The sequence below is a fragment of the Salvelinus namaycush genome, chromosome 4 (genome assembly GCF_016432855.1).
Source record: "Salvelinus namaycush isolate Seneca chromosome 4, SaNama_1.0, whole genome shotgun sequence".
NCBI classification, from domain to species: Eukaryota; Metazoa; Chordata; class Actinopteri; order Salmoniformes; family Salmonidae; genus Salvelinus; species Salvelinus namaycush.
The window spans coordinates 78,813,775-78,834,603 of record NC_052310.1 but is presented as its reverse complement, the minus strand read 5'-3'; the positions used below and the strand labels follow the sequence as shown (position 1 = coordinate 78,834,603).

The following is a 20,829-nucleotide window of genomic DNA, read 5'->3' as shown; positions in this document are numbered from 1 at the left end:
GCTGGTATATTGAGGAAAGTTTTACTTACAATGACTGTGATGTGTGGTTTGCACTGAATGTAAGAGCCAATGTATACTTGATCCGAAAATGTGGTCGGAGGCGCCATATGAATGGTGTGACGCAATTGCGAATCCTCTGGAGGCACGCAGAGGCCAACATGAGCTCTGTACCGCATCGTCGTGCGCCTCTCAAATGTTGTGACAATGCAGAGGGCTCTGTATAGCTCCGCATTGACACACACACAAGATATAACCTCTAGGAGTAGAGAGTGGACATAATGGACAGTAATGTCCTATTGACAATCCCTCAGCATTGTGTCATGCTTTTCCTTCTAAATGTGTCTTATGACCAACAAAGTAGCAATGCAAACAGACTCTAGTGGTAAACATATACATCTTTATTTAGACATTAATGTGAGTGTTTATGGTAATCAAATTAACATAACTTAAAGCTATTTACTATGGGTCAGGAAAGAATGGTAGCCTACTCATTCGTTCAATATAAAATAAAAACGTCTCATTCAATAAAAGACAACCACATTCTCAATTTCATCTCATGTATTAAGGGACATACAACATTTTCAGTTATACAATCTTCATACAGATATTCAGTAGGTTATGGCAGTAAATTGCAAAGACAATACATGAATAAAAAAATAGTTAAAAATAAAGACCATGTAAGGTTTATCCTGTTTAACTGTGAGATAACATAACTTTAGTCTACAGAACACCATGGTAAAGCATTTTCCTTGTCACCTTTAGAGAATGACAGAATACACATCAGTATCTGAACAGAGATACAAGAGGAACCATAAACTTATCTGGGAATCGTCAATTATCATGGACAGCAGTGTGTATCATGAATTCCTCTACACTGAAGGAAGAGAAAAACCTATATACTCTTTCAATATACTGCATACTGCATGGTTCATACGCTATTTCTACCAATAACAATGTTATTGTGATTTACAACAATTGTGTATTTGGAAAACACAGTCTTCAGCTTACCATGAAAAAAAAACAAAGATAAATTGTCTCCTTACAACTTTATAAACATCATGAACCTTTAAACAATAAACATCATGAACCTTTAAACAAGTATGAAAAAAAATACTTTTAAAACGATGAAGAAATAGCATAGCAGAGTCCATATGTCAATCCATTCCCCATTCAGCATACATTCATTTAATATTCTATGGCTAATCAAAAATCACGTATGTTCATTTTAAACATAACTTACATGAGCTATATTCATTCTTCCATAAACTCTCACTGTTTACACTCAATACACTTAGTAGGGGCTGAGTAGACTTTTTTAAGATTAAATTAATTTTAAAAAATGATACATCTCTAATTTGTTTAAAACGTATGCATAAATAGTAGCCTCCCCATTGAAAAATGGTTATGTAATAATGAAAAAATAAATATGGCAAAAAATGTAGCACTTCTTTCCCCAACTAGTGTCCCTGTTCCTCATTCCTACAACTACTACAGACAGAATACAGTGCCTAGTGAAGGTCAACACACCCTTCGCAGTCTTCACATTTGGTAAAAAAATATTACAAAAATAAACTAATAATAATTTTGCTTTCCTACCGATGTACACAACCTAATCCACATTTTCAGTGAAAGAAATTATAGAAAGTGTTCAAAATGAATAAAATAAATAAATAAAACAAAGTCTTGATTGTGTATGTCTTCACACCCCAGAGTTAATACTTGGTGGAAACACTGTTGGCAGCCATTACAGCTGTGAATCATTTGGAATAAGATTCTATCAACTCTCGACAACTCTTAGGGAAATATATATCCATCGTTTTTGTCAAAATTGCTCAAGATCAGTAAATGATCATATAACTCATGTTATAGGTATGCTTGTCAACGGCAGGGACTGGGCAGTTTGTCACGATCAAAATAAATATGAAAGGAGCAAAGTCCAGGTAAGAAGTTAGAGGAAACCCTGCCTCAGTCTTCTGAAAACCTAACCCTGGGATAGTTGTTTTTGTTTTTGCGGAACAATTACACAAATGTTAATGCCGAAGACGCCAAAATGTTTTCCAAGAGGTGTTGAGTGTTCCTCAGTAGTCCACTCTCAGTCCTGACTTAACTTTGTTTGAAAATCAAAGACAAGGTTTGAATATTGGTGTCCATCAATGATTCCCAACCAAATGTAATGAGCTTGAGCAATTTTGCCAAAACAATGGATAAATGTTGCCCTAATAGAACAACAAATGATTCCCAGCTGTAATGGCTGCCAAAGGTGCTTCCACCCAGTATTAACTCTGGGGTGTTGTATAATTTATCTTTCAGTCTGAAAATGTGAAGTAGGTTGTAAGGCATCAGGTCAGTAGAAAAAAACATTTATTCCCTTTGTAGATTACAGTTTAAGGCAACAAACTTTGAAGACTCTGCAACGGGTGTGTAGACTTTCATTAGCGACTGTATATATATTTATTTAAAAAACAATCTGAACGCTAAAGAGTCAGGAAGGTAGCCTGGATTTTATTATGTTTCAGCACTGCCCATAATCATTGTCACTTCACTACTCTGTTTTACAATGGAGCTGGCTACAACGGAGCTGGCAACAACGGAGCTAGTAACAACGGAGCTGGCTACAACGGAGCTAGCTACAACGGAGCTGGCTACAACGGAGCTGGCTACAACGGAGCTGGCTACAACGGAGCTAGTAACAACGGAGCTGGTTACAACGGAGCTGGCTACAACGGAGCTGGTTACAACGGAGCTAGTAACAACGGAGCTAGTAACAACGGAGCTAGTAACAACGGAGCTAGTAACAACGGAGCTAGTAACAACGGAGCTGGCTCGGGTACAATGGAGCTGGTTACAACGGAGCTAGTAACAACGGAGCTGGCTACAACGGAGCTAGTAACAACGGAGCTAGTAACAACGGAGCTGGTTACAACGGAGCTGGCTACAAAGGAGCTGGCTACAACGGAGCTAGTAACAACGGAGCTGGTTACAATGGAGCTAGTAACAACGGAGCTAGTAACAACGGAGCTAGTAACAACGGAGCTGGCTCGGGTACAATGGAGCTGGTTACAACGAAGCTGGTTACAACGGAGCTGGCTACAACGGAGCTGGCTCGGCTACAACGGAGCTAGTTACAACGGAGCTGGCTACAACGGAGCTGGCTCGGCTACAACGGAGCTAGTTACAACGGAGCTGGCTACAACGGAGCTGGCTACAACGGAGCTGGCTACAACGGAGCTGGTTACAACGGAGCTGGTTACAACGGAGCTGGTTTGCTGAAGCGGAGTAGAATCCATGCTTTCTGGACATCTTGTTGGACTGTGATTCTGTAGTGTTGGTGGTGTTTTATCATTCCTCTGTCTGGATGAGCTCTGGTTATTAGACGTTGGGTGCTGATCTGTCGTTGGTCACTGTAGGTCTCAGTTTGACAGTGGCAAAGGGATTCCCACCTCTGGAAAATATAATTTAAAAAAAACATTGTCATATGTGAATTCATTATTATTTCCCATCAAAATCATGTGAGAGGTTATATTGTTATAACAGAGTTATTATAAAACTTACCCCAGAAAGGGAACCTTTCCAACCTCATTGGGTAGAGAGATCTATTAACAAAAAGAAAGAGAAACACTTACGTCATGATACATGCTGTGTATATTTACTACATGCTGCATCATCCCCCTGCAGCTGTCAGTGTTGTATCACTCCTCAGTGAAGAACTCTGGGATGTATGGAGACGGAGAGTGCCATGATCTCATGCTGGGTGTCAGGAATCTAGAATGTCTAGAAAGGCCAGCACACAGCACACCTCTTCTCTGAGTAGATGGAAATCTTATCGAAACCCCAAGCAAGTGAGTGTGATGAAGATAGTTTTAAAACAGACGGTTAACTGATTACGTAGCTATGTTTGAGGTAATTTAGGATGTATAAATGTGTATCTATTGAACCAACAATTACCAGCACTCTCAGAAAGTAAGTTGTGTTCATTTTCTATCCTTATCTGATGTTTTGAAGATCCAATCTAACAGTGGATAAGGCTGTTATCAATCAGCAGAATAGATTGAATAGATTCACCAACGGTCAGGGCAAACATAACACATGGGTCACTTTCAGAGAATTTAGTTTTTGCACTGCAAAAAATTATCCTGTTGGCCTCCTCAACCTATTCCAAGAATAGCCTGCCCTAACACAACCACTACACTAGAGGGCAGACAGTGTCCAGGAGTGAGGGTGAATGGGCAGCTATGGGAGAGGCCCCAGACAGTGGTTTACATCAGGGACCATTAATCTTTAAGCGACAAGCAAAGTCACCTCTTCACAATCACATGATCAAAGGTGGGTGGGGGGGGGGGGGCAAAGAAGAATGGAAGCAAGAAAGGATGGGACTTGTAGGAAGGAAAGGGTGAAAGGTGGGGAAGGGGTAGAACAGATGAGGGGGCAAGGGGGAGAAGAAGGGTGAGAAAGGCCTACTCTATTACCATAGCATCCCTAACAGCAGTGTATTTCTCTCAATGCCCTGAGGCAGCAGTTCCAGCACACAAGGGCAATCAATGAGAGGAGAGAGAGATGGGGGGGGGGGGGAGAGAGAGAGAGAGACAGAGAGAGACAGAGAGAGAGAGACAGAGAGAGACAGAGAGAGACAGAGAGAGAGAGACAGAGAGAGACAGAGAGAGACAGAGAGAGACAGAGAGAGACAGAGAGAGACAGAGAGAGAGAGAGAGAGAGAGAGAGACAGAGACAGAGAGAGAGAGAGAGAGAGAAAGAGTGCAAGATGGGAAGAGAGAGCGATGAGAAGAGAGAGATGGGGAGAGCGTGAGAGAAAAAGATGGGGAGAGAAAGAGAGAGAGAGCGAGCGAGAGATGGGGCGAGAGAGGGCCTATAGCTCTATACACCATGATTACTTAATTCTCAAACCAGCTGACACAGTGCAGGTTCTAATTGAAGATGTGTGGTTGAGCAAGATTTCTGTGTAGGCCTATACCCCCCTGGTCCTCTGTCCTTCCCTCCCTCTCTTCCTCCCTCCTTCATTCCTGCACAGAGACAAAACCAGGCAGGGAGCATTTTTTAAATATATTTTTATTTCTCTCTCTCAATTATCAGTGGCAGCATCAAGACATTTAGGCCTTGTTTCTGTCATAACCTAGCTTAAAGTGTGCTTGGTGGTGGGAGTCCTTCCCTAACTAGCCCACGTGAAAATACACAAATAAAATGTCTTCCACATTAGGTCAGCCAACTGTAAACCTGAGGAGAGGGTGAAGGTTTAACGTTCACCCTAAGGAGACCGTTTCCCAGCATATGGGCTAATAGACAACATCAAAATCAAAGTTGTTCAGACGTTTCAGAGACCTTGTAGGTGGTTTAACGTTGAAATGAGTCCAACAAACTGTGATTTTCACTTTAAGGTGACCTGCTGACTGTATTGTTAGGTAAGAATGTGGAAGGGATGACTGGGTTCTGACCGTGTTTTTGGGTGAGGGTGTGGAGGCGCTGACCAGGCTGAAAGGGCTGCTCCCTGTCCTGTCGCTGTAGTCTGGCGGCGGCAGCAAAACAGGCTCCTCCTCTTCCTGTTCCGGAAGACTGGCCACACTCAGACGACGCACCGGTGTCCCCAAACTGTAGACATAGACAGATACACACAAATGTTAGGACTTTACCTGGCCCAAAATAACCTTGTTTCTAGACACTTCTTGAAAGCCCCCTATAGATTTGAGAGGGTAGGTGTAAGCAATATCATAAGATCATCACGTGTCTTACCTGTTTGAAATCAGTGGTTCATTGTAAGGTCGGCAGTAAGATGAGGGAAACCAGCCCCGCCTGAAACAAACACAGACACACCAAAATATTAGCCCAATAAAACAACAATGAAGAACATCACAACTAAAAAGAACAGTTCTTCTCACTTGCAGTAAGCCAAATGTCCCTGAAGGTATGTCAAACACACATCAAACATATGATAGATTCAGCTTCAAAAACACTGTTTCAAGTTGAGAAGTACAGAAATTGTTCCCAAGTGAGTAAATATCAATTTTTTTATAATCTCAAATATTATACTAATATTAAACGGGTTGCTAAGAAACAACATTTCTCTGTTTACTTGTATGTTCCAAGTCCCTGTCCTTGACAACCTGTCACTGATAACATTAAAAGCAACTTCAATTTCATCCACTAGGTAGCCTAGTGGTTAGAGTGTTGGGCCAGTAACTGAAAGGTTGCTAGATCAAATCCCTGAGCTGACAAGGTAAAAATCTGTTGTTCTGTCCCTGAACAAGACAGTTAACCCACTGTTCCTAGTCTGTCATTGTAAGTAAGAATTTGATCATAACTGACTTGCCTAGTTATAAAATTAAACTCCCAAAGCTGTAATAATGTCTGTCTATGCCAAAGGGACAGGAAATTGACTTTCTTTGCTAATTTGTTTCAGAAAGAAAATGTCAGTAGGCAGACTAACATCTCTGCTTAAAGCTTAAATCTCTCTCTTCTCTCCCCCCCTTTATTGGCATGATCTAAATATGTACATATTTTTTGAGATGCAAAGCTTACTTTGGAGATTTACAATATTAACATAATTAATAATCAATATTGTCAACGGGACAACAGTAACAACAACAACCAAGGGTCAAAATAACCATACATTGAACAATAACAATTAGCATAGAGGACATGTGCAGGTTGGTTGGTCTGTCAGACTCTGTCCCTCATCTTATCTGGCTCTCTCTCCCTGATCGTTCACGTACATATGAGCACTAATGACTTTAATGAACAGCTAGAAGAAGGGAGATACAGCCATACAGTAGACTAGCCATAAAAGCATAAACACATAATTACTAAGTTGGCTTTGAGCCATCGGTCTCTGTGGCCTTAACAAAAGATAATGGGTGCGCTACATTCAGCTGGTACCACGCTCTACCTTTACTGTATTCAGAGATGAAAGAACATAAACAAAGATGGCGTTTCAAGAAGACGGGTTGGCATTCATCCTTTTCTCTCCACACAGTCTTTGTATGAGTAGAAATCACAATCGCCAATGGTCTTTCAAAGGTGTGGTTTGACCAAACTACCTTTTAACAACCCCTCACCACCCTCTCACACGTTGAATTTCTTGTTGCGTTTCCACATCAACATTCATCATTATATGTCCCAAAAAACCAACCAGCCAAGTGAGGCCACCAACAAGATGGAGAGCAAAGCCATGTGTCCCTAAGAGCTCAGTTACTTTCTACCGCCTACAGTTGTGGTAGCTAGCAAGCTTAGGGTAATAGTGGTATAACCTCTAGCACTGTGACAGATTGCATAACTTCACTGAGAGACCTTAGATCTGCGTCCGAGTCTTCTCCTGGTTAATAAGCCTTAATTAGGGTGTAATAAATCTTTGTAAAATTGTAATAAAGTTGAACAAAATCTCAATACACAGTGACTCACTGCCAGGTCAATAAGCCTCTATAAATGTGTAATAAACCTTTAATAACCAGTAAATAGTGACTTACTGCCATGTCTTCTCCAGGCTAGAAAGCGTTTATAAAGGTGTAATAATGCTTCATGAAGTGACTTACTGCCGGGTCTTCTCCAGCTCTCCGTATAGCCATCCGTCCTTCTCCTCCTTGATGAGCAGTATGATGATGTCACCATCATCAAAGGACAGGAGTGTGTCGTTGTTGCCGGCCGTGTGGGGGAAGATGGTCCTGACCCGTGGCTTCCTGCCCACGTTCAGCCCAGAACCCATCGACACTGACCGGGATAGAGACAGGCTTCCACTGTTCTCCATACTGCCCTGGTCTGGAAGGTCAAAGTTCAAGTTCAATATGTTTTATTATCAAAATGTAGAAAGACAGCAAGTACTCGCTGAAATATTTTATATTTACAATAGCAGAGTTCAAAATAATACATGGATAAGTATATCACGGAGGAACGAGACATGGCTTATAGCTAGTGATTTATAACCCTGGTCTAAATGGTCACATGGAGAAGAACTATTGCATCATTAAAGAGGGGAATTGGTTTTGCAGCAGAATCTTCTGTGTAATTTAGACATTCAATAAGAGAAGACATGGAGAACAAACACTAGATGAAGTAAGAATAGATACATTAGCAGGATTAAAGGATACATGCAGCACAACTTGAAGGAAATTAAGATGCCATCCTGAACCTTCTTTTAAGATTTCCGTATATATTCTGTCGAGCAGACGTACTCAATAATGTCCCAGCGCACAAGATAAAATATTTCCAAACAAGATTACATGTAGATTAGGACAGCCACCAAATGCTATACTGTCATCTTTTTTATCAATTTGTATAGATCCGATTACGAAAGGCAGCATACTTACATGGGGAAAGAGGTATGGGACTCGTAAAGCTAAACAGAATCTCTGTATTAACTAACAGCTACCAAAACATTATATTTTCGTTTTTTTTTTATACAGAGTACAACTACACACACAATGTAACACATATTCAAACTTCAATCCAAAGACTGAAGCCTAAGGTGTGAGGCTGCAGTAGTACCTGAGTTGTGGTCTGATGTAGATGTAGATGTGGATGTGAAGGAGGCGTGGGGGACGTCCTGGTTGAACATATTAGCCAGTGGACTGGTCTGGGCCTTCAGCTGGGGGGCTGGTGGGGGAACCATCGGGTCCCTGTTGTTCTGAGGACAGAGAAAACATAAAACATGAAAGCCACAGTACATGCAATGCATCTAGAAGAGCAAATACCATTTGTGACTCGTTTCAGGAAACTAGGCGTATGTCGCGCGTCACTACTTCCCAGGAGAGGCATTTGAACATAAACATTTATTTTAAACATCTTTTTTTTTTGTTGATTGGCTGAGATAATGGATGGGCTGGACATGCACGCTTCTGTCTATAACATAAGCTGCTCAGTATGTGTAGGTAGTCCTTTCTAACATGTTTTAAATAAAAGATATCACGAAGAACTGCAAAAGTGTTGCTAATTCTCTCCACTTTCTGGAGGACCGAGTTTTGAAATCAGTGGAATACCTGGTGGAAGCAGAGTATGATAGCTAAGGAGACGGAGAAAATTTGGGCATTTGATTGCAAATATCCGGAGGGAGTCGAAAAGAGAACACACAGAAGGCTGTATAAAACTCCTGTCTACGGATTACATCTTCAAACTAAGGGCAACCATGGCATCCGTGACAGAGAGGGAGAAGCGTTTATCCATGTACACGGGTAAGAGAGTCTAGCTAGCTACATTTTCAGATATTATACGTTTTTGTCAGAAAGTCGTTTTCATTGCAAGTTAAAGCATACTGTTAGCTGGCTCGCTAGTAATAATATTGTTTGTATCTCAGAGCCATTTGCATTCCTAGTTATAGCCTAATGTTACCTAGCTAGCTAACTTTGAACCTAGTTGGTTAGCTTTAGCTACCTGCAGATTCATGCAGGGTAGTAACGTTATGAGTTGCGATTATGGTTCCTAGTTTAGCTAGTTACATGCTTAAACAAAAGACTCTACTATGCAAGTAACCATTTCAGTGTCGTTTACACCTATCTATGCTGTGCAATGTGACAAATAAACTTAGATTTTATTTGATATAGTGTGTATTTACCTGACGGTAATGTGAAGAACAACATGACCTGCACCAAAGTCAAATTAAAATATAACGTTAGGCCAACGAGACAGTGTTCAAGTTTGAAAACTCTCCTGTAGAATGCCCTGCTTTTATTTCGTCACACTCACAACTGTAAGCTATTTTCTGTAATTAGCTTGCCATTAACTTGTAAATAATGATCTTGTTGTGAGTTTATTTTCCTGTAATAATGAATACAAATTAGCTAAAGTTAAGACGTCGTCAGCCATATGGTATGGTCATTGTTTGAACTGGCTAGCCAGCTGACAAGCTAGAAACTAACCAAAACATTGTTTAGAAAGTTGCTTTCACTTGCCTGGTTTGCTAGATTGACATATACTGAAAAATGTTTAAAAACGGGTGGGTTTATTGGTGTTAAAATACACCAGTTATGCTATTTTGGACCACCACGCTGCTGATATCATGCAGCCTTTCGTTTTTGTGTTTCTACTTTTTCATAACGACAAGTTAAGTTTGATGTCGGACGACAATAGAATGTTCATTATGTCACTGCAACAACTGTCTACAGACATGTCGATAGATGTAGTATAAATCAGTCTTTAGTGTTGAAATCGTTGGTTGTTTAGTACACTACTGTACTCACTCTGTTTAGCACATGGCCTCACATGTGAACCCTTAAAGAGGTGGGTGGGGCTAAGGCTTAAGAGGGTGTGAACGATGCTGAATGGATGTAGACAAAGAAGAGCTCTTCTGTAGATGTACCAAAACAAGGGCCATTTTCTTGAATGTGGGGTTACAAGTTTATCAACTTTCAAAGCAGAATTACTTTCCCATTGTTCCTCAACTGTAGTGTATGATATACCATTTTCTAGCTCGGAATCTCTACTTTTATCCAATTTAAAAAACACAATTTCAAATTTTGCTACATAATACCAAATTGTCCCGGTTGGTCACACTTATGAGAAGAGGCAAGTCTTGAAACCAAACAAAGAGGTGAATGATTATATGTTGTCCTTCTCTTGTAATAGTATTGTAACAACAATGTAATAACTGCCATAACGTCACACTCTGACATCCCACTCACCCTGTTGTAGCGTTCGACGAGAGGCGAGGCTTCTGGGGTCCCAGACATGGGGGTGCGGAGACCCTCTAGCATGGTCAATACTGTGTCGGGGACCTTGGTGGCATCTTTGCATTTATCCTGCCAGCTGGGCAGCTTCACTGCCAGCAGCTCTTTGGCCTACAGGGCAGATAGATACAAATAGGTTATAAAGGAATAATAAAGCTTTATAAAGCATTCATAACCAGCCGTGTTGGGGGATGGAGTAAAGTCACATCTTACTTGTTCAAACAGGGTAGTATTACTACAGTTACTTTGTCAAACAATGTGTGAGTTACTTTCAGAATCATATCTCTACCGGGTACGTGTTTCCATGATCTGATATCGACTTGTTTCCTCATTTAGTAGTTGAGCAAGCGGAGAAAGGCTGTTTGGAGAAATGTCATGACACCTGCTGTCCATAGAAAGGTATAGAGGGTGCACCTCTGATTTTGCCATCGATCGCTTCTGTGATAGCAAAGCCCATAGAGGGATTTCCCGCCTAGTGGCAAGTGTGCCCTAGATGGCGTCGATAGAGATGGCAGGTTCGCTTCAAGTCTTTAGGAAACTGTGCAGTATTTTGTTATTTATGTATTATTTATTACATTGTTAGTCCAGTGTTATTACATACAACAGGGAATATCTATTGGATATCAGAGAGATGTCAATTTACCAGCACAAAGACCAGGAATACAACTTTCCCAAAGCGGATCCTTTGTCTGCACCTCCCAGGGCTTTTGAGATGATTCCAGAGGCCGACCCAAAACAACGCCCCTGGAGGAGAGAGTGCCGGAGCGGTCTTCTAGTGAGGCTTCGGATGCGCGCACACCACCCACCGCTCCAGAGTATATTACTCACTAATGTCCAGTCCCTATTTAACAAAGTCTACGAAATCTGGGCAAGAGTTGCTTTCCAAAGAGATATCCGGGATTGTAACATACTCTATTTCATGGAAACACGGCTAGCTGGGGACATGCTGTCGAAGTCCATACAGCCAACGGGATTTTCAGTGCATCACGCTGACAGGAATAAACATCTCTCCGGTAAGAAGAAGGGCGGGGGGTGTATGTTCATGATTAACGACTCATGGTGTAATTGTAACAACATACAGGAACCTAAGTCCTTTTGTTCACCTGACCTAGAATTTCTCACAATCAAATGCAGACCGTATTATCTCCCAAGAGAATTCTCCTCGGTTATCGTCACAGCCGTGTATATCCCCCCGCAAGCAGATACCAAGACGGCCATCAAGGAACTTCACTGGACTTTATACAAACTGGAAACCATATATCCTGAGGTGTATTTATTGTAGCTGGGGATTTTAACAAAGCTAATTTGAGAACAAGGCTACCTAAATTCTATCAGCATATTGATTGTTGACCACCAGCGAGTAACACACTCGACCATTGCTACTCTAACTTCCGCGATGCATACAAGGCCCTTTCCCGCCCTTTTTTGGCAAAACTGACCATGACTCCATCTTGTTGCTCCCCTCCTATGGGCAGAAACTAAAACAGGAAGTGCCCGTGCTTAGGTCTATCCAACGCTGGTCTGACCAATTGGATTCCACGCTTCAAGATTGCTTCGATCACATAGACTGGGATATGTTCCGGATAGCCTCGGATAATAACGTATACGCTGACTCGGTGAGCGAGTATATAAGGAAGTGTATAGGAGATGTACCCTCTGTGAATATTAAAACATTCCCTAACCAGAAACCGTGGCTTGATGGCAGCATTTGTGCAAAGCTGAAAGCACCTTGCCTTGCCATTCAATCATGGCGACTGGAAATATGACCAAATACAAACAGTGTAGGTAGTCCCTTCATAAGGCAATGAAACAAGCAAATCGTCAGTATAGAGACAAAATGGAGTCGCAATTCAACGGCTCAAACACGAGACGTATGTGGCAGGGTCTACAGACAATCACGGATTACAAATAGAAAACCAGCTCCGACATCGACGTCTTGCTTCCAGACAAATTAAACAACTTCTTTGAGCGCTTTGAGGACAATACAGTGCCACCGACGCGGCCCACTACCAAAGACTGTGGGCTCTCCTCCTCTGTGGCCGACATGAGTAAAAGATTTAAACGTGTTAACCCTCGCAAGGCTGCTGGCCCATACGGCATCCCTAGCCACGTTCTCAGAGCACGCACAGACCAGCTGGCTGGTGTGTTTACGGACATATTAAATCAATCCCTATCCCAGTCTGCTGTCCCCAGATACTTCAAGAGGGCCACCATTGTTCCTGTTCCCAAGAAAGCGAAGGTAACTGAACTAAATTACTATCGTAGCTCTCACTTCTGTCATCATGAAGTGCTTTGAGAGACTAGTCAAGGATCATATCACCTCTACCCTACCTGGCACCCTAGACCCACTTCAATTTTCTTACCGCCCCAATAAGTCCACAGATGATGCACTCGCCATCACACTGCCCTATCCCATCTGGACAAGAGGAATACCTATGTAAGAATGCTGTTCATTGACTACAGCTCAGCATTCAACACCCTAGTACCCTCAAAACTCGTCATTAGGCTTGAGACCCTGGGTCTCGACCCTGCCCTGTGCAACTGGGTCCTGGACTTCCTGACGGGCCACCCCCAGGTGGTGAAGGTAGGAAACAACATCTCCACTCCACTGATCCTCAACACTGGGGCCCCACAAGGGTGCATTCTCAGGTCCCTCCTTAACTCCCTGTTCACCCACGACTGTGAGGCCATGCACGGCTCCAACTAAATCCTCAAGTTTACAGATGATAACAGTGGTAGGCTTGATTACCAACAACAATGAGACAGCCTACAGGGAGGAGGTGAGGGCCCTCGGAGTGTGCTGTCAGGAAAATAACCTCACTCAATTTCAGCAAAACAAAAGAGATGATTGTGGACTTGATGATTGAAACCGCAAAGGGAGCACCCCTCTATCCACATCGATGGGACAGCAGTGGAGAAGGTGGAAAGTTAAGTTCCTCAGTGTTCATATCACCTACAAATTGAAATGGTTCACACACACAGACAGTGTGGCGAAAAAGGCGCTTCCATCCAGAAGGCATGGTCAGTTCAGGTGCATCAAAGCTGGGACAGAGAGATTGAAAAACAGCTTCTATCTCAAGGCCATCAGATTGTTAAACAGCCACCACTAGCACAGAGGTGGCTGCCTATCTACAGACTTGATATCATTGGCCACTTTAATAAATGGAACATTAGTCACTTTAACAATGCCACTTTAAGAATGTTTACTTATCTCTTATTACTCATCTCATATGTATATAATGTGTACTGTATCCTTCACTATCTATTCTTTACTATCTATTGCATCTTAGCCGCTCTGTCACTGCTCATCCATATATTTTATACTTATATATTCTTATCCCATTCCTTTACTAAATTGTATGTATTCGGGTTTGTTGTGGAATTTGTTAGATATCAGGTTATGTTGTGGAATGGTTAGATATTACCTGTTAGATACTGCTGCACTGTCGGATCTAGAAGCATAAGCATTTCGCTACACTCGCAATAACATCTGCTAACCATGTGTATGTGACCAATAAAATTTGATTTGATCTCTATGGGTCTGTGTACAGTCATGGCCAAAGGTTTTGAGAATGACACAAATTTTAATTTCCACAAAGTTTGCTGCTTCAGTGTCTTTAGATATTTTTGTCAGATGTTACTATGGAATACTTAAGTATAATTACAAGCATCTCATAAGTGTCAAAGGCTTTTATTGACCATTTCATGAAGTTGATGCAAAGAGTCAATATTTGCAGTGTTGACCCTTCTTTTTCAAGACCTCTGCAATCCGCCCTGGCATGCTGACAATTAACTTCTGGGCCACATCCTGACTGATGGCAGCCCATTCTTGCATAATCAATGCTTGGAGTTTGACAGAATTCATAGGTTTTTGTTTGTCCACCTGCCTCTTGAGGATTAACAACAAGTTCTCAATGGGATTAAGGTCTGGGGAGTTTCCTGGCCATGGACCCAAAATATTAATGTTTTGTTCCCCGAGCCACTTAGTTATCACTTTTGCCTTATGGCACGGTGCTCCATCATGCTGGGATAGGCATTGTTCGTCAACAAACTGTTCCTGGATGGTTGGGAGAAGTTGCTCTCGGAGGATGTGTTGGTACCATTCTTTATTCATGGCTGTGTTCTTAGGCAAAATTGTGAGTGAGCCCACTTTCTTGGCTGAGAAGCAACCCAACACATGAATGTTGTCAGGACGCTTTACTGTTGGCATGACACAGGACTGATGGTAGCGCTCACCTTGTCTTCTCCGGACAAGATTTTCTCCGGATGCCCCAAACAATCGGAAAGGGGATTCATCAGAGAAAATGACTTTACCCCAGTCCTCAATAGTCCAATCCCTGTACCTTTTGCAGAATATCAGTCTGTCCCTGATGTTTTTCGTGGAGAGAAGTGGCTTCTTTGCTGCCCTTCTTGACACCAGGCCATCCTCCAAAAGTCTTCGCCTCACTGTGCATGCAGATGCACTCACACCTGCCTGCTGCCATTCCTGAGCAAGCTCTGTACTGATGGTGCCCCGATCCCGCAGCTGAATCAACTTTAGGAGACGGTCCTAGCGCTTGCTGGACTTTCTTGGGCACCCTGAAGCCTTCTTCACAACAGTTGAACCGCTCTCTTTGAAGTTCTTGATGATCCGATAAATGGTTGATTTAGGTGCAATCTTACTGGCAGCAAGATCCTTGCCTGTGAAGCCCTTTTTGTGCAAAACAATGATGACGGCACGTGTTCCCTTGCAGTTAACCACGATTGACAGAGGAAGAACAATGATTCCAAGCACCACCCTCCGTTTGAAGCTTCCAGTCTGTTATTCAAACTCAATCAGCATGACAGAGTGATCTCCAGCCTTGTCCTCGTCAACACTCACACCTGTGTTAACGAGAGAATCACTGACATGATGTCAGCTGGTCCTTTTGTGGCAGGGCTGAAATGCAGTGGAAATGTTTTTTGGGGATTCAGTTCATTTGCATGGCAAAGAGGGACAATTCATCTGATCACTCTTCATAACATTCTGGAGTATATGCAAATTGCCATCATACAAACTGAGGCAGCAGATTTTGTGAAAGTTAATATTTGTGTCATTCTCAAAACTTTTGGCCACGACTGTACTTGTGGTTTATAACCAGAACTGGCGGCTTGAAAGAAAGATTTTGAATGAAAAGATAGGAATGCTGTACCGATGTAAGCCTACTCTATATATAGATAATCAAGCAGCCCATATATAGCGCAGCACTTGAAGTCTAGCACAGGAAAGCAGCGCCACAGATTTAAGGAGAAACTAGTGATCAAACCAGAGTTAGTAAATAGCCTATCTTTGGTAAAGCGCACGCTGCTTGCCTTGCTCCCTCAACATTCAAACAAACAGCGAGATTTGGAGATGTTTTTCATGAAAGAACGCGTTACGTTCCACACAAAGTAATATTTTAAAGTAACATGTTACTTGTGTTAAATATAACAAGTGATTTGTAATGTATTACTTTTCCAAGTAACTAATCCCAACACTGGTAACCATTGACTTATATGGCCAGGTTAGGAGGAGCAGGGGTTGCAGTGCTGAACAACACATAGCATCTCAGCCATATCAACCCCAAGGTGGGCATGATGCCTCAAGGGAGGGCACAAATCTGGGACAACCAATAGTGTCCATTCTGGTGGATTTAAATTCTGTTGTTGATGATGTGAATTCTCCCCGCTGTGTATGATGATGCCATATCACTGAGTCTACCTTTAAGACAAGCTTAACTAAAGGACTAAATGTTAACTAAAGGACTCAAGAACTAAAGGACTAAAGGTTAACTAAAAGGACCCTTCCGTGCAGTACTGCAGTACCTTCTCGTGGAAGGTGGTGACATGGTAAGAGAACGTGCAGTGTTTGTCGACCAGGAAGCAGAATCGTCTCTTCTCCTCCAGGAGGGCCTCTCTGCAGCCGTCAGCGATGAACTTCTGCATGTCACTCTGCCGTGACAAGATGGTCTCTATATACTGAGGGGAAGAGGAGGAAGGGAGACAGGTCAGTAAAGGGGGGCACGGGGGGTCAAAAAGGGTTAGATACTGTGGGGTTGGGGAGGGGACAGGTTATTAAGGGTTATGGGTTACTGTGGGGTGGGGTGGGGACAATATGTATGAGATTGTCTCCAGATACCCTCTATGGAAAAAAAAACATTAATTTCACATGTGCACACGTGATCTCATGCAGGAAATCTAAGGACGTCTCAAGGTTTTGCTCGCCTGAGGAAGAGCATCTCATGATGTAGATCTTCGTAGTTCTCTATTTACCAACAAAAACCGATGCTGGCATTAAGACTGCACTCAATGAGCTGTATACGGCCATAAGCAAACACGAAAAATGCTCATCCAGAGGCGGCACTCCTAGTGGCCGGGGACATTAATGCAGGGAAACTTAAATCAATTTGACCTAATTTCTACCAGCATGTAAAATGTGTAAAACCCTAGACCAGCTTTACTTCGCATACAAAGCTCTCCCTCGCCATCCATTTGGCAAATCTGACCATAATTCTATCTTCCTGATTCCTGCTTACAAGCAAAAACTAAAGCAACAAGCACCAGTGACTTGGGCAATAAAAAAATTGGTCAGATGAAGCAGATGCTAAGCTACAGGACTGTTTTGCTAGCACAGACTGGAATGTGTTCCGGGATTCTTCCGATGGCATTGAGAAGTACACCACACCAGTCACTGGCTTCATCAATAAGTGCATCGATGACGGTGTCCCCCACTGTGACTGTACGTACATACCCCAACCAGAAGCCATGGATTACAGGCAACATTCGCACTGAGCTAAAGGGTAGAGCTGCCGTTTCAAGGAGCGGGACTAACCCAGAACCTTATAAGAAATCCCGCTATGCTCTCCGACAAACCATCAAACAGGCAAAGTGTCAATACATGACTAAGATCTAATCATACTACACCGGCTCCGACGCTCGTCGGATGTGTCAGGGCTTGCAAACTATTACAGACTAAAAAGGGAAGCACAGCCGAGAGCTGCCCAGTGACACGAGTCTACCAGACGAGCTAAATAACTTATTCTATGCTCGCTTCGAGGCAAGTAACACTGAAACATGCATGTGAGCATTGGCTGTTCCGGACGACTGTGTGATCATGCTCTCCGCAGCCGATGTGGGTAAGAACTTTAAACAGGTCAACAATCACAAGGCCGCAGGGCCAGACGGATTAGCAGGACGTGTACTCTGAGCATGCACTGACCAACGGGCAATTGTCTTCACTGACATGTTCAACCTCTCCCTGTGTGAGTCCGTAATGTCAACATGTTTCAAGCAGACCACCATAGTCCCTGTGCCCATGAACACTAAGGTAATCTGCCTAAATGACTACTGACCCGTAGCACTTACATCTGTAGCCATGAAGTTCTTTGAAAGGCTGGTCATGGCTCACATCAACACCATTATCCCAGAAACCCTAGACCCACTCCAATTTGCATACCGCCCAAACAGATCCACAGATGATGCAATCTCTACTGCACTCCACACTGCCCTTTCACACCTGAACAAACGGAACACTTATGTGAGAATGCTATTCATTGACTACAGCTCAGTGTTCAACGCCATAGTGCGATCAAAGCTCATCACTAAGCTAAGGACCCTGGGACTAAACACCTCCCTCTGCAATTGGATCCTGGACTTCCTTACTGGCCACCACCAGGTGGTAAGGGTAGGTAACAACACATCCGCCACGCTGATCCTCAACACGGGGGCCCCTCTGGGGTGCGTGCTCAGTCCTCTCCTGTACTCCCTGTTCACTCATGACTGCACGGCCAGGCACGACTCCAACACCATCATTAAGTTTGCAGATGACACAACAGTGGTAGGCCTGATCACCGACAATGATGAGACATCCTATAGGGAGGAGGTCAGAGACCTGACCGTGTGGTGCAAGGACAACAACCTCTCCCTCAACGTGATCAAGCCAAAGGAGTTGATTGTGGACTATAGGAAAACGAGGACCGAGCACACCCCCATTCTCATCGACAGGGCTGTAGTGGAGCAGGTTGAGAGCTTCATGGTCCTTGGCGTCCACATTACCAACAAACAAACCTGGTCCAAGCACACCAAGACAGTCGTGAAGAACGCACGACAAAACCTATTACCCCTCAGGAGACTGAAAAGATTTGGCATTTGTCCTCAGATCCTCAAAAGGTGTTAAAGCTGCACCATTGAGGCCATCCTGACGTGTTGCATCACTGCCTGGTATGGCAACTGCTGGGCCTCCGACCACAAGGCACTACAGAGGGTAGTGTGTATGGCCGAGTACATCACCAGGGCCAAGCTTCCTGCCATCCTGTACCTCTATACCAGGCGGCGTCACAGGAAGGCCCTAAAAATTAAAGACTCCAGCTACCCTTGTGAAAGACTGTTCTCTCTGCTACCACACGGCAAGCGGTACCGGAGCGCCAAGTCTAGGTCCAAGAGGCTTCTAAACAGCTTCTATCCCCAAGCCATGAACATCTAATCAAATGACTACCCAGACTAATTAATTATTTTTTACTTTTATCTCTTACTTTAAGGTATTTTCTTAACTGCATTGTTGGTTAAGGGCTTGTAAGTAAGCATTTCACTGTTGTATTCAGCACATGTGACAAATACATTTTGATTTGATATTTCCTTTAAAGCAGTCACCATGTAATTGAAATACTCACTTTCCTACCAGACTATCAGGTCAGTGAGTGTGATGGATCAGCTACAGTAAGTTGCTGTGAAATTTACAAAAACCCACTTGTAACTACTGTGGTTAACACTAAGTTATTGAAATGTAAACATGACCTTCCTGTGAACAAGCTGCCATTAAGCTACTCGAAAATGCACAGCAGCATCTTAATAGTAGTGGTTTCTTTGCAGCAATTCGACCACACAGTCTCCTCTGAACAGTTGATGTTGAGATGTATCTATGTGAAGCATTTATTTGGGCTGCAATTTCTGAGGCTGGTAACTCTAAAGAACTTATCCTCTGCAGCAGCGGCAACTCTGGGTCTTTCATTCCTGTGGCGGTCCTCATGAGAGCCAGTTTCATCATAGCGCTTGGTTTTTGCGACAGCACTTGAGGAAACATTCGAAGTTGTTGATATTTTCCAGATTGACTGACCTTCATGTCTTAAAGTAATGATGAACTGTCGTTTCTCTTTGCTTATTTGAGCTGTTCTTGCCATAATATGGACTTGGTCTTTTACCCCAATCTTCTGTATACCCCCCTACCTTGTCACAACACAACTGATAGGCTCAAACGCATTAAGAAGGAAATAAATTCCATAAACAAGGCACACCTGTTAATTGAAATGCATTCTAGGTGACTACCTCATGAAGCTGGTTGAGAGAATGCCAAGAGTGTGCAAAGCTGTCAAGGAAAAGGGTGGCTATTTGAAGAATCTCAATTATAAAATATATTTAGATTTTTTAACACTTCTTTGGTTACTACATGATTCCATATGTGTTATTTCATAGTTTTGATGTCTTCACTATTACTCTACACTGTAGAAAGTAATAAAAATAAAGAAAAACCCTTGAATGAGTAGGTGTTCTAAAACATTTGACCGGTAGTGTAGCTGGTAAATTCGAGCGCAGAATAACAGACGAATTTACGAACGCTCAACACCCGTTGAATATGACTGGTGTCAGTAAACGTTGGCAAAAAAACGTAATTAAATTATTGCCAGCAGCACAGTTGCAGTCACCAATGCTCTGGATAACATAAAAACAGCCTAAACAGCTCTGCTAGGGTGAGTAAAATGGTCAGAGTGAGCTGTTCCCTCATTTGTGTTTGGAAGTAGCTAGCAAGCTAGCCAACATTAGCCAGTTAGCTTGGGTGCTTGACTGTTGTTAGGTCAGAACGCTCGGATCAACCCTACTCTTCGGCCAGAGCGTCCAATGTGTGCTCTGAACGCTCTGAGTTTACGAACACCCACAGCACACTCTGAGCACAGTCTGGCACTCCAGATTGAATTTACGAACACGCCCTTAGTATAAACTAGCCTATAGTCTTGAAATCCTTGGTTGATTAGTACATGGCCTCACGTGAATCCTTAAAGAGATGGGTGGGGCTAAAGCTTAAGAGGGTGTGAACAATGCTGAATGGGTGTAGACAAAGAAGATCTCTCCAGCAGGTGTACCAAAATATTCAAGATCCATTTTCTCAAAAGTGAGGTTA

The 20,829-nt window shown here is 42.8% G+C and overlaps 1 protein-coding gene across 1 annotated transcript in view; it reads right to left on the bottom strand.

Moving 5' to 3' along the window:
• Nucleotides 1–3,369: 3,369 nt before the first annotated feature.
• Nucleotides 3,370–20,829, bottom strand: part of LOC120045741 (brain-specific angiogenesis inhibitor 1-associated protein 2-like protein 1) — a 50,258-nt gene continuing 32,798 nt past the window's right edge. The window contains exons 7-14 of the mRNA XM_038990679.1: nucleotides 16,485–16,637; nucleotides 10,617–10,772; nucleotides 8,488–8,626; nucleotides 7,539–7,761; nucleotides 5,743–5,802; nucleotides 5,448–5,601; nucleotides 3,553–3,593; nucleotides 3,370–3,442 (exon numbers count right to left, since the gene is read on the bottom strand). Coding sequence (XP_038846607.1) covers nucleotides 3,370–3,442; nucleotides 3,553–3,593; nucleotides 5,448–5,601; nucleotides 5,743–5,802; nucleotides 7,539–7,761; nucleotides 8,488–8,626; nucleotides 10,617–10,772; nucleotides 16,485–16,637 — 999 coding nt within the window. The remainder of the gene's footprint in view (nucleotides 3,443–3,552; nucleotides 3,594–5,447; nucleotides 5,602–5,742; nucleotides 5,803–7,538; nucleotides 7,762–8,487; nucleotides 8,627–10,616; nucleotides 10,773–16,484; nucleotides 16,638–20,829) is intronic.